Below are 14,844 nucleotides of genomic sequence, written 5' to 3'. Positions count from 1 at the left end.
TGACATGGAGAAGACCGGACCATTCATCTGAACACGGGATGGCAGAGAAGGAGGCCAATTCACTGCTTCGTTCTACATCTTTATTGAGATTCGACTGCCGGGCACGTGCAAGTCCCCAAGGGGACAACGGTGAACACAACAGCATGCTCCCTGACTCAGTGGAACGCCCTGACTTGCTGGTACTTAGGAAGCAAACCAAAACTTTAACTGTTATTGCTTTAATTATAACTTCAATGAATTAATATGCAAATACTAAACATTAAATTAGATATACAATTAATAATTGTATATAATTGTATATACAATTGTATATAATTGTATATACAATTGTATATAATTAATAATTAATAAATATGTAATATGATATATAATATGTGTCACATAAAATATAAAGTATAATAGAATATACATTTAATGTAAATGTAATTTGATTTTAATAATTGAATTATATTTCATTATTAATGCTATTGTTTAATATTTATATTAATTAATATTACTACAATATTCTGTGCCAACCGTTGTATTCAAGACCAGAGATTCAAGGCAGATAAATGAGAAATGGTGAGAGTGTACCATTAAAATCTTGAGTAGGAAGAGCCCCATAGTGCTGGGAACAGAGGGTGCTAAACAAACAGGGAGGGACAGGACCCACCAGCCCTGCCTGAAGGGTGACTCCTACACTGGCCTTGAAGGAGGAGAGGGTGCTGTGGACTAGAGCTGAGTACAGGGTGTGAGCAAGTGTCAGCAGAGGGCAAGGGCTCACTCAGAACAAGCTGGTGTAGACAACCCCTGAGGTTTCAAGACTGAACTATATGCACTGTTTGCTCCCCAGGGGCGAGGACTCCCTCTATCTGGTTCACCATCGTGTCCCCAGGACCCAGCACGGCACCTGGCACACAGCAAGCAAAAAATATATTTTGAGTAGACACGAAGGGAGAGGAATAATGACTTCTTCTGGGGGGTGGGGGACAGGTTAAATTAGAAAAGAATTTGCGAGTCTCCCAGCAGCAATGCCATGGGGCAGTTGAGGAGGAGGACCCCCAGCCGGTGCCAGAGTTCTGGAAACATGATGGTGACGCTCTGGACACACTCTCCACAGCGGGCACGGAAATACCTGTATTTCCTGAATGCTCTCCTCTTCTCTGGCATCCACCTTCTTCTCAACACCCTCACCACGGAGCAAGGCTTCCAGTGTGGTGCTTTCTGAGGTGAAGCCATCCTTTTTCAGGGGCAGCTCCACTTCTGAAAAGTAAGGACAGAGAAGCAAGGTCAGGTCATTAGAAGCAGGAGGGACAGGAGGGACAGCGGGTGGCCCTGAGGGCACGCAGGAACCAGAAGCTCTGGGTAGGGCTAGAGACAGCCTGCGCTCTCTCCTCTGGGTGGAACAGGAACACCGGAGTTGGGTCCGGCTTTTTCATCTCCTGTTCACAGTCCCAGAGACAGATTCCAACCCTGCTGATACCCGCACAGACAGCAGAGGCAGCACAGAAATGGTTCCAGATGGACAGTGACTATGGGCAAGGTGCATCTAGAGAGTGAGGGCAACAATGCCCAGTACCCCACAGGGCTGTTTTGTGGGACATAAATATGTTGCTTTACCTTGAAGTGCTTTGAAAACTCTACAGCAATACACCAACATTAGCCTCGAGTCTTACCGTTCTCTCCCTCTACCCCAAGTCTTATCTGGCAACTCCATGACCTCCCCTCAGCCACCCTGCCTGCCCAGCTCCAGGTTGCTCCACGAGAAGCTACTCTGGGACGCCTGGGTGGCTCAGTCAGTTGAGCATCTGACTCTTGATTTCGGCTCAGGTCATGATCCCAGGGTCATGGGATTGAGCTCTGAGTCAGACTCCACACTGACTTAGTGTAGAACCTGCTTAAGATTCTCTCTCTCTCTCTCTCTCTCTCTCTCTCTCTCTCTCTCCCTCCCTCTGCTTCTCTCCCCCACATGTGCTCTCTCTAAAATAAAATTTTAAAATATTTTTTTTAATTTTAAAAAAGAAGCTGTTTCAACCTCAGAGAGGCTGTTCTCATCAAGGGATACAAAGACCACTAAAGCCAAGGGAAAAGAAGGGGGAGCACAGATACCTAACAGACCCCAGATCGATGGCTGGGGGCCGCAGTGCCTGCACACCAGGGCACTTTTTCTGAAGATGTCACAGTTTGATTGGCTACCTAGGGCTTGAGGTCATAGGGCCCGCTGAGCAGTGGTGGCCAGAGTCAGCCCTACGTGTGGAAGAGACCAAGAGAAAGAAGCTGAATTCCTTTCTCAAGATGTCCCCCAAACTCTTAACCCAAAGGAAGATTTTTGGTTTTGTTTTTGTTAAATTAAAAACCGAAACCTCAGGTATAGGTGATCATATTTTGATTTGCTACAAAACATTCATCCAATCTCCTCTAATTCTGTACCTCATACCCCCATGGCAATTAGAGGCTTGGCTCCTATCCTGTTATCAGGTAAGATGAATACAGGAATATGAGGGATGGGTGCCCGAGAAAATAGTCAGGGGGAACAAATGGCCTAGGTGTAGGGGGAATTGAGAGTTTAGTGTAGGAACTATTGACAGAGGTGTGGGCAGGAGCAAGGGAACAACATGGAAGGGTGAAGCATCCCAGTGGGGAGCCATTACCACTGCTATTCATGGAGGGACAGAGGGAGAGCCTTTGCAAGAATCTGGACAGATCTGTGACTCGCAGCCTCACTGAGCTCATGGGCAAAAGAACCAAGCCCAACCTCTCTCTTTCATCCTTGTCTTCCTCCTCTGCCCTCCCATTGGCCAACCTCAATTAGACGCCAGAAGGCAAGGGAGCCTCAGTGATGTGGCATACCAAGGTCGGTTTCCCAGGATAAAGGAGGCTAAAGGTCAGTGCCCCAGGATGAAGAGTGGATCGGGGGGAGAAATGGAAATAACAGCACAATCAAGTCCTCCTCTGCTGGGCTTATTCTGACTCAGATGGAACTCCACCCACCCCCTTCCATCTCCTCAGAACCAGATGTAGGCTGACCAGTCCACAAGAAAGAGGCGCTACGGTATCCCAGCAAAACGGAAGAAACCAACCCCCCGGGAGAAAATGGTGGGAAGAAGAAAGAGCATCTAGAGTTCCTAGAGAGATAAGATCTTTGGGATTTTTCTTACCAAAAAAAAGGCAAGCAAAGGAGAAGTACTCCACCAAGAAGTACTACCACCAAATCAACCACCTCTGAAAGTCATCCATATCCCTGTTCATCCAACAAATATTTACAAAGAACCACGGTGTTACCACTAGGCCCGCGGGAGGTTTACCAAATGCAGACGGCCCTGGCTTTTGGGTGGTTCACAATCTAAGGAGACACTAAACACGGCATGCAAAATAAATACGCAATTACAAAGTGTCATAAGTGCAATAGGGGGAAACAACAGAGGGAAATGTGAAGGAAGAACACTGTGGGGGGGGGCAGGGTTTACTTTCGATCAGGGGGTCAGGGAAGGCCTACGTGAGGAAGTTATGTTAAAGTTGAACGTCAGAGAAACAGTCCACTGTCTGCTTTAATGAGTTCAGAGCGTGCAACTCCAGAGCCTACTCTTCCTCCCAAGTCAAAAAAAGGCTTCCAAGCGTCTGATACAAAACAATGAAAGCATGTTGCCCCATGTCCTGTCCTCGCTGAAAAGAGAACAGCTGGTCACCATCCTTCGAATTTATCATAATTATATATATATATATATATATATATATATATATATATATATATATATGAAGTTCCTATTTTAGTATCCCCCTTAGCCTCCTCAGCACCAAACAAATCCTATTTCCAGAATTGCACAGCATTTTAGAGCTGAAAAAAAAGCCTTACAGATGATCTGCTTTAATCATCTCATTTTATAAACAAGTGACCTGAGGCTCAGAGAAGTTAAGTAACTTCACAGAAAGCCACACAGCAGAATACGAATGCAGCCGAAGGATCCTTCCTAGAGGCCACGGAGATCATGAAGAGAGCCCCACTTTACATATCCTATTTAGCATTCTGCAGGCCCAGGATGAGCCTCAGTGGGCGTTGATATGTTTGTGTACATGCAGCGTGCTTGGTGCATAGTAAACATTCAAACTGTGGCAACTGTTATTGCTATGTATTGTTTAACCCCCACCCCCACCCAAGAGGTGAGCACAGTTACTATCCCATTTCACAGATGAGGACGCTGCAGCTTAGGGAGGTATAGAACCTGTTTAGTGTCACATAGTTATTAAGGGGCAAAGCCCAGCCTGGACCCCAATCTGCCTCCAGAATCCACTCACATACTCTCTAGCTTGTACAGACGTCACCTTGTCTCTCTTTGGTTCTTCCTCGAAGAGCCCTTTTCCAAACCTTTGTGCATTTCCACTACATCTCTAAACTCTCTCCATAGTTTTCATATTTCGAAATACAAGGCAGATCGTTGCTGAAGCTGAGGGCGGGTCTGTGTCATGATTCTGGGCTCTGCTCTATATGAACATTCCCATGTGGTATTCACCCCTTCTGCAACAATACTGACCCCACACGGAACTTTCCATCCATTGTGAACTTCCTCCTTCTCCTTCTCCCTCTTCCTCCCCTGCTAAATACTCCTCCATCCTATTTTTCCATAATTCAGTCTACTCTCTTGGTCCTCTGGTCATTTACCAGATGGGCACGGTAAAAGAACCAAGAGCAAAAAGAGAACCAAATTGGGAACAGTGAAATGGGCTCCCTAAATGCAAAGAGCCAGAAGGGACTTCCAATAGCCTTTAGCAGACAATCCCTCAGGAGGAAAGCGTAGCACAGAAATATAAAGAGCCCTTCCCAGGGTCACGGAGAAACCTAGTGGCATCATCCTTGCCTAATTACCAAATATTTGATTGGCACATAGAAGTTCTGCATTCAGATGGCCCTGTCGTCAAGCTCCCGCCCTGCCTTGTACTAGCTGAGGGACCACAGGCTAATGACTCAGACCTCCGAGTCTCTGTTTCCTTATGTGTTAAATAAGGATGATCACAGTGCTTCATAGGGTTGGTGTGAAAATTAAACAAGGTAATACACTGCCTAAGGAAACTCTGAAAGAGCCACAAAAAACCCAGCGTGGAAACAGAGTGGAAAATGAGGCTTATCAATTCTTGTTTTGATTTTGGTTTTCCTATTCAAAACTTATCATTCCAAATTCGATCGTATATGTAAAGAACGTGGGATGGTCCAAGCGCCCTGTAAATGCTCCAAGTAACCATCATCAAAGTTAGAATAATCCTGATTTTAATGTCCAACGGAAACAAAATGCAAGCTATTTACAAAATTTCAGGCTTTCCAGCAGCCACATTTTAGAAAGCAAAAAGCAACAGGTGCAACTAATTTCAATATATTTTCTCTAACCCACTACATCCAAAACATTATCATTTCAGTGTGTAACAAATATAAAAAAAAAATAATAATTCAATCTTCTGCACTCTTTGATTTGCGTTGAGTCTTCAAAGCCTGGTGTTAATTTTATACTTAACAGCACATCTCAATTCAGATTAGCCATATTTCAAGGGTTTCGTAGCTACGTGTGGTTAGTGGCTACCATATTCGCGCAGGTTGATAGTTTATAGTATTAAAAGGAACAAGGGCGGGGCGCCTGGGTGGCGCAGTCGGTTAAGCGTCCGACTTCAGCCAGGTCACGATCTCGCGGTCCGTGAGTTCGAGCCCCGCGTCGGGCTCTGGGCTGATGGCTCAGAGCCTGGAGCCTGTTTCCGATTCTGTGTCTCCCTCTCTCTCTGCCCCTCCCCCGTTCATGCTCTGTCTCTCTCTGTCCCAAAGAAAATAAATAAATGTTGAAAAAAAGGAACATGGGCTATGATTTTGTTTCCCAAAAACATGGAAGGACATTAAGTATGGCTCTTAACGCGGCCTTCTTCATACCCAGCTGAGCACCATTCCAGGCCAGCGTTCTAGCTGACCACTGGCAAACCCCGGTTTCAAAGCACTCTGGGTAAGGCTTGCAAGGTCAGAATGACAGGCCAACCAGTGCCCTCCCAACAAACTGGCAGAGGGTACATTCCCTGGCTCCTGACCACAGGAGGTCCCAGAGTGAAGGGAAAAACAAGGTAACAGGTCCAAGCTCTTGTACAACGTACATCCTAGACAAGCTCCCTATTGAGCCCTCAGGGATTTCATTGATTGTTTTATTCTAATACACTCCATCTAGAGATAGGACTTAGTAATTCTTTATTAGCATACTCATTTTGACCCTCGCACAAATTTGGGGATCACATAACCTGACGAGAGCCATCACACATGTAACACGTAAAGAAAACGGTCCAAAACCCACACATAATTCATCTTTAAATTAGCCTGATTTTATACACAAGGATATAAACCCACGGATCGTTACTCTCTCCAGAGCGGCAGCAGCTGTCACCCAAGCCAGCCGCCTCCCTGGGCCCCCGTAAGCAGCGCTGCCTCCACTTCTAATTGGGAACAGAGATACTCCTTGGGTGACTTCCAGCACGATCCATCACACCAGAGACAGCTTCTGTGCAAACCGAAGCAAATCGGTTTCCAAATAAGAAAAAAACCTCTTAGACAAACAAGGATTGAAGCACAGGAAGTCTTTAAAAAAAAAAAGAAAGAAAAGAAAAGAAAAGAAAAAAGAAAAGAAAAGAAAAGAAGAAAGAAAGAAAGAAAGAAAGAAAGAAAGAAAGAAAGAAAGAAAGAAAGAAAGAAAAGAAAGAAAAACGCACAAATAAAAGCAAAAAAAAAAAGATTGCCAGAGAAGTGGCTTCTATCCAGGGCTGTGGACAGGGCAGCCATCCTCTCGGGTGGAAATCAAAGCCACAGGCTTTTGACACAGGTGCCCCAAGCCTGCCACCCAACACACTGAGAGCAAAGCTTCCACTGGGTTGTTGGAGCCACCGAGCTCATTAACAGGATGCGGGCGAGATGAACCCGAAAGTGCAACATGGGAACACAGTGAGTAATTAAATCCCAGGCCATTTAAAAATGCAAACGCCTGGATGTCACAGGCTCACAGAGTCTCTGACTCCTCATGCATTTTTTGGCTCAGGGTGGAGGACTGGGAACCTGCAAGTCATATATGGATTATAATAAAATATGCCATATAAAAAACAGATTAAGACAGTTCTTCTTTGGGGAAATACACAAAGAGAGGAGCTGTCTGTTAGCTGTCGAGTTTGCACGAGATACCATCTTCCGGGAGGCTGTGCTCTGCCAACAGACAGACTGCCCCAAGGGAAATAGTGGTGAAACACCCCGACAAGGCACATCCATCCGTCCATCCATCACGGGCTCTCTCTGACGCAGGGGCCTGGAGACAGAGTAATGGTGCGAAAGGGAGGGAGAAACCCCCACAGACAATGGCACACAATCCTCGGCTACATCAGGAGGGCTCAGATTTTTTTTTTTTTTTTTTTTTTTGTTACCTGCGCTAGTTTTTCTTTAAAAATACAAATGTGCAGTTTTCTCTTCTGAGTGCTTATTATTTTAAGGAGTTAAGCTCATCATATTTCCTTGGATTTATACATCAACTTACACCGAGAAGCAAGGAGCTTAAGAATCATTATCTCATTCATCCCCATCAGAATCTCTGACTCATGGGGAGAAAGAATGGGGGGGTGGATAGTGTTATCTCTCACCACACAAGAGAAGAGATTGGGGTGGGGGGCACACCGAAGCCCTGATTTCCCGGGAATCCATCTGCTCATTCCTCAGGGGCGCCATTTTCTTGGCTGCATTTGACTCCCCGTTTTGTGATTCATAAAGCTCAAAATGGGTGAGGTTCACGTTGAGGACCCATCACCCAGGCTGCACCCTGCAGGCCCTCACTACCACCTGTTTTAGAATCCCAGGATATCCATACAACAGGAGGGCTGCTGGCCTCCACATATGGCCTCTGTCTCCCCTCTCTGGTGTGCCTACCCACTCACCCCCAAGCCAACATGGCAAGGATGGGCCCTCGTACACACCACTCAGGGGTGAGTACCTCAGATGAGCATTTCCCCACCCCTGAGACACAGAAGAACGTCCACACTGCCAAAGGAAGCTCACCAGTGGCTGGCAGACCAGGTCAATGCCTGGTGGGGGCAGGGGGGAAGGATGGTGCCAGGCACATGGAGCGCTGAGATAGTACAAGGGCATACAGACAACCAGAGAGTGCAAGAGGCTGCTCAGGAGTGAAATCTCAGCTCTAGGACCCTAAACCACGCACTGGGCTTTGATCTCATCTGTAAAACTAGGGGATCAAAGCCCACTTCCCGGTGTTGCTCTGGGGCCAAAGGAGACAAGGGACGCAGAGCGTCTGCCCAAGGGGCATGATGCTAACCAATGTGAGTGCCTTCCTTTCACCTCCAGGGTGGCGGCACCTGCCGGCAAACCCCTCACTCTCTGACACTCTCAGACCATTGGAGGCGGCGTGGCAGCGTTTCCCCCAGCCTGGGCATGGGCCTAGGGAGAAAGAAGCAAAGAGGCCAAGTCCAGAGCAGTGCTGAGGACAGAGGAGGTTGAGATGAGACAGAGCTCAAAGGTGAGATGCCAGCCTTCCTTCAGTTCCAGGGCAGGCACTGTCCTGCAGATTTGGAAGTCACAGCAGAACCACATGGAAAATGCCCTGCCCTATTCATTTGTTGGACAAATCATTCCTAAACACTTACTGTGTACCAGGTTCTATTCTAAGGGCTGAGGACACAGCTGTGAACAGGAGAGGGAAAGTCCTGCCCTCATAGAAACTATATTCTAGTTGGGGGGGGAGGGTGCAGAGAGCAATTACCTAAAATAAATGAGTGAGGCCTATAGCACAACAGATGGTGACCAGGGCTTTAGAGAAAAACAGAGTAAAGGAGGGGACATTGGAGTATCCGAGGAAGTAGGAGGGTGATTACACCCTGAAATGTGGCTAGGAAAACACAAACCTGAGGAGGGGAAAGGGGACACACCAATATCTAAGAAAGCATGTTCCAGGCACATGAGCCATCAGTGCAATGGCCCTGAGGCTGGGGCCCATCTGCCTGGAGGACGGTGAGCCAGGAGGCAGAGTAGGAGACCAGTTCAGAGTTACGGGGGCCTTGAAGGGCCATGCAGACCACTGAGAGGAGGCTGGCTTCCACTCTGAGTGTGATCAGAAGCCATTGGAAGTTTTGAGCAAAGAGCGGCATGATGATGCCTGTATCTTAAGACGATCGCTTTGAAAATAACTGAAGGATGAAAGAGCGTGGACACCAGTTGGGAGTTACTGCAATATGCGTGGGTCCTCGCCAATGATCCTGGTGCTCAGGAGAATGGCACAAACGAGCCCTGTCTTCATGGCACTTACATCCCGGTTTCCAGATACATCCAGGGGGCAGGACATTTTGGGAGCAGTCCCCTGACCCCTGAGTAGGGAGCATCCTCACACAGTGAACCAGGATAGAGTGCAGGTGCAGAGGCCAGGTGGCCAGTTCTGAGCGGCCAAAGTATGGTGCCACCCACACCAGGGCAAATTCACAGAGGAATGGCTTTCCAGAAGAAGGTAGACCAGCCTAGGCCACGGGCAGGAGAGAAAAGAGCCAGTCAGACAGGCCTGGCCTAGCACACCATGGGATGACAGGTGTCAGTAAAAGCAGGGAGGAAGCCTTCCAAGTTGACCTCTGTGCCCTGGGCAACGGATGCCAGAGTTCTGGGACATAAGAGGCAAGTTTTGCAAGCTTGGGTACCTCAGTGTAGAAGGTACCAGACTTGGGGCTTTTTAAAAGGTTCAAAGGCAGAATGCAGTCCCTTTCCAGGCCAGACAGCACACACTCTTTGAGCTGGGCAGTAACTCCTGCAACAGGCTAGAGACAGACACAGTGTCAGCGGAGCCCCCCTCGGCCCACCCAGCAATGCAGCCCAGATGGCATCGCAGTGGAAGCCCTCCAGGCCCACCCTCCCTCGTGACCCTCAGAACAGTGCTGTGACGTGAGCTGAACAGCCACCATGGTGTGCATTTCACAGACGAAGAACGAAGGCCAGAGTCCTTAGGTAACTGCCCCAAATCACACAGCCAGTAGGTAGAGGGGTCTGGACTTGAACCCAGGCCTTGGGATCTCTGTTTGGTGTCTTTTATCCTGCAGAGCACAGCTGTAGGGCATAGCGAAGGCCCCTACAACCTAAAATCAAAGAGAGGCAAGATGGCAAAAGCCCCACGTGCCAGGCCAGGATCTGGAAGGGAAGCCCAGGTCAGCTGCCACGGGGTTCTGTCTGCTCGGTGTTCCTCATCTGTGAAATGGGGGTGCCGAGAGATAAACCATGTTCTCCGAGATTAAGATCAAACATTGGGCACCTTTCTTTCTTCTATCCCTTGAATAAATCTTTCCCGTCCACCTGCTATGTACCAAGCCTGGTGCTGGGCGCTAGGAACGCAGATGAAGAAACAGGTGGGTCCCTGCCCTCAAAGCGTGTACCTTCTGGCGGGGAGAGACCCCAGTGAATGGGCAATGCGACACAGGGCGGCTCCTCGGTCCTATGACCCATGCTCTGAACACGGTTCTGCGGGGCGGGATGGCAAAGGTGACCGTGGAAAGTCAACAGCAGCTCTGCACACCATCCAGCCCACTCCCAGCTGCCACCCGTGTCCGCTGCCGGACCCAGCTCCCACAGCCCTGCGGAATGCAAGCAGTGCTGAGATGGCCCAGGCTTGGTCCCCCAGACGGCCAGGAAGGCAACAGGAGTATGGGGTCCGCAGCGGCCTGCCCACCTCTCCCCGGCTCTCCTGCTCCTGAGGCCAACACGAGCTGAAGAAGCTGCCGTTGCAAGCCTCCAGGATGGATGGCTGCGGGCTCTGACACCGCAGGAAGGAGATAAATGACTGGTCATTTCCCCCTGATGCACTTGAAGGCATCCATTCTCCCAGCTGTACCAAGCTCAGGCACCCCCCGTGCGGAGCCAGATAAGCACTGACAGATGTGGGTGGGAGCCGGAGCGTCCTTCTCCCTTGGAAGGACACAGCCAGACTCCTCTGCGGGCCAGGAGAAGGTCACGGTGTCCACTGGCTCACACCTGGCCGGGGGCTCCACGGGTCCCTTCCTTCGCCTCCCATCTCGCCCACCCCCCCCCCGCCTGGCTCATCCCCATGAGGAGCACCCGGGAAGGAGGGAGGGCGAGGGGCAGAGGGAGCCAGCTGACAGGCTCATCAATCTCGGGCTACATGCTTGGCACATCGGCGCTCCTTAAGTTGTTCCCGGACCGGGAGGGTGCTGGAGGAATCAGGGGGACTGTCTCGAGGAGAAGAGAAATCACACCGAACATCAGAGAGCAAATGGTGGAAGAAGCCTGGAGACTATTAAAATGTGGGCCATGTACAGAAGCAGTAGGGAACTAATTAAGATGCAGGATTTGCAAAAGCTGGGGAAGTTGGCCGCAGCCTGCTCCCATCTGGAGAGTTCTGGCGGTTCAGTGTGGCAGGGACAGCACCCTAGGCAGGCGAAGCAGCCCCCCCCCAACCCCTGCCCAAGCAGGCGGGACTCAAGCCCCATTGCCTGGACGGCCCCCACTTGGGAGCACCTTCCTGAGGATCTCTGTGACTTGCTTGTTGGTCTGCTAGGACACCCTCTTCTTTGAGGCACCCGGGGCTACCATCCCCCCAGGGTTCCTGCCCTTCCGCTCATGCTCCCCCAACAACGTGTGGTGATGACTATCCTGGTCATTCATCCCCAGTCATTGAGTGGCTGCCAAAGGCAAAACACACACACACACACACACACACACACACACACACACACACACACACATGCACACAGGAGAAATAACCAGAACACCCTATTATTCCTGGCTGCCTTCCCTCCCATCACCCTTGGAATTTGGCAAGGGTGGCAGAGAGCCGTGTTGCTCCCCAAGTATCCTGAAGCAGAAGGGATTTACAAGGCCTCAGGTACATTCCGGGAGCAGAATGAACATCTGGCGGAAAAGAACTCTTGGTCTGAGGACACCGCCATGAATGTGTGTGCTGGGTCCTGGAGCGACATGGCACCAGTTCCAACAGGCTCCCCCTTAGGGTTCTCTCCCTGGCTTCACCGCTGATACCCCCTGGGAAATTAACTTCCTGATTCAGTGCCGCAGTTCCCCAACCTCTGAAACGAAGGTAAAATCTGCCCTAGACCAGGGGGACCAAGAGGTCTGGGGTTGGAAGATGCTAAATTGATCTAAGCAGACCATCCAAGCATTTAATCCAGAGAAACACAAGTAAAAGTTTGTTCCCAGCCTTTTTCTTTTCTTCATTCAAACACACACACACACACACACACACACACACACACACACACACACAAAATGGAGTTAAAGGCCTCTTTTTTAATCAGCTGGCTTTTGCCCAACATCTGCCCTGCTTCAGGGCCTTCTGGTGGATATTTACTATCCACCTTTCTCTCCTGCCAGCTCGGCTCCCCCTTCGCAAGGACAGAGCTCCATTCTTGGGGAAATGGTCCAGGGGAGGCCCCTCTCTGGCACCAGGCCTCTGCTCCAGTCCTCATGTTGCACGAATTGTGATGGCTGCGCCTTGAAACACCTTGCATTCGCCTCTGCAGCCAAGTGCAAGCTGCAGGGAACACTGAACTCCATTGTCAGTCAGCGGAGAGAAATAATGTTGTATGTGTTGTCCTTCAGACGCCCAGGCAAGTAGGAGGTTGCAAGATATTTATTCAAGACAGATTGGAGGGGTGATGTTAGGCGTGAGAAACACATAGGTCCAGGGACACAGAATGTTTTCAAGTCCCAGAGAGCTCTCCCCTGCTCTCAGCCCCATCCCACCCGCACACAGACACATTTTTATTTTCAGCAAGTAGTAAAGAAACACAGGCAGGATGGCATATTCACACCGTGGGAGATGAGATGAGAGCAGCAGGATGAGTGTGCCCAACAGTGTGTAACTTCACTCTGAACAGTGACTGAGTGGCAGCCATGATCACCTCCCCACTCCCTGTCCTGAGATGTGGCCTCAGCCCAGATGAGCTCTGAGCTTTGGGGGGGGTGGGGGGGGGCTGAACCACAGGTAGGTGGTTCTATAGACCTGTCCTCAGACCTTCTCCAGGGGCCCTCAAGATTCTGGGATCTATACCCTCCCCCCTTGCCCCGACCTGGTTTCCTGACAGAGCTCTCAGCTCTGCAGACCTGAGGTCAAGGACAACTCTTACCTGATGGCCTCTGTTACTGAAAGCTGCCCACCGCTGGCAGGATTCAGGCAGAGACACAAAGGAAGACAAGAGGTACATGCTGGGTGTTGGCAATGATAAATTGCTTGTGGCATCTCCTCATTATCCATAGGGGGGACTGACATGGAAGGAAACTCGTGCCTTGAGACAATTCTGCTCCGGGCCAGTGCCCCCATCTCTCACAAATCAGGGGAACTCCTCTCCCTCTCCCCCAAGGAAAAGAGGGTGCTGACGGTGGAGCCCAAGGGAGGCTCCAAGTGTCACAGACATAACCACATTCCTGGAGCTTGTCAAGGGGACCTCAGGAGACTCACAGCAGGAGATTGGGAGGGAAGAGAGACGAGAGGATGGCATCACGGGGGCTGGGTGGTGGAGGGGTGCCAAGGATTGATTGGTTCATTCATTGGTTTTCTTTCAACATAAACTTAGTCTTCTAGTTTCCATAAATTTAAAGAGATTCAGCTCAGGTTGGACAAATTGATTATCGATTTTCAGCAAGGTTTGCCCAAAAAGGATTACACATAATGTTGTGCAATTTGCTTTTCTTTTTCCACTTAGTAGTATATCTTCGACATCCTTCCATTTTTTTCCTACTCATTTCTTTAAAAGGCAAAACAGTATTGCATTTTATGAATGTACCATATATTTAACTAGTCCCCTATCAATGGACCTTCTGGTTGTTCCCATTCTTTGTGGTCATCGTTGTTGCTGTTATGAACAATGTCACAATGGGTGACCTTACACACTGGGACTATCTATTTATTTATAGGATGAATACCTAGCAGCAGAATTTCTAGGTCAAAGGGCATGGGCGTTTTAAATACTGATAGGTACTAAGCATTGACCTTCAACAAGGTTATACCTAATTCCACTGCAGTGTGTCGAAGAGAGGCAATCCCTAGCCTTTCTCCCCATCTCTGTTTCCCTCAGCTTCTCCTCTGTCTCTGGGAAGGTGGGCCTTCGTTCACCCCACCTGACTGTCCTCACCTTCTAGGAATTTGTGGCAAACGGTCCGGGGACTCTGACCGTGACTCTACTCTGAGTCACCTTCAAAACTACCTGCCCAAACACCTCATTCTCTTTGAACCCAAATCAAAAGGAGTAAAAATAAGAGACAGTCATTTTAAAATATTGTCCAAGTTGACCCGGTGCTGGGGAAGACATAATATCCAAAAAAAAGGGAAAGAGTCCTCTCAGCTGGAAACTGCATTTTATAAATGATGAGGCAGAGCCGCTGAAAGGTGGGGACCTGCCAAGGGGACAGAGAGAGAGTGGCTGAGATCCAGCTTGAGCTCTACTAACCCACCAAAAGGGACATCATTTTTTATAAATGTCCGCCCAGAGGGGGCGCCTTCTACTGCTGCACAAAGATGCCATCCAGGCTAGCTGAGGCCCTGGATGAAGGCCCTTTTCTGACATTTTGGCTTGTGTGAAAAATTCCATTTCAAATGGGAGCCGCCTCTAGGAAGAGAATGATACACGCTGCTTAGCATTCTCTAGATGGACCCTGACGCTTTGAGGTCTGAGGCTTAGGTTCCTTATCACCTACTCTCAGGCACTCTCCTGGCATCTTCATTCACAGCCTGTGGTGGCAGGCCGGTGTGGTGGTACAGCCTGAAAGCCTGGCCCCAGGAGTCGGGACTCAGAACGGTATGTGGAAATGACACACTTTTGGCCCAAGGCATTGGGGTTTTTGTTTTTAGCTGG

The 14,844-nt window shown here is 49.2% G+C and overlaps 1 protein-coding gene across 6 annotated transcripts in view; it reads right to left on the bottom strand.

Annotated features, from left to right (window-relative positions):
• Nucleotides 1–14,844, bottom strand: part of DPF3 (double PHD fingers 3) — a 268,289-nt gene that overhangs the window by 117,527 nt on the left and 135,918 nt on the right. For all 6 annotated transcript variants that reach the window (XR_015252215.1, XM_025918480.2, XM_086709352.1 and 3 more), the window contains exon 4: nucleotides 1,115–1,242. Coding sequence is in view for 5 of the 6 variants with exons in the window: in XM_025918480.2 (XP_025774265.1) it covers nucleotides 1,115–1,242 (128 nt within the window). In the remaining variant the exon portion in view is untranslated. The remainder of the gene's footprint in view (nucleotides 1–1,114; nucleotides 1,243–14,844) is intronic.

Source organism: Puma concolor, chromosome B3 (assembly GCF_028749965.1).
Source record: "Puma concolor isolate L17-30 chromosome B3, mPumCon1.1.hap2, whole genome shotgun sequence".
Taxonomy (NCBI): Eukaryota; Metazoa; Chordata; class Mammalia; order Carnivora; family Felidae; genus Puma; species Puma concolor.
The sequence above is the reverse complement of the archived record's forward strand: the minus strand, read 5'-3'. Positions and strand labels throughout refer to the sequence as shown.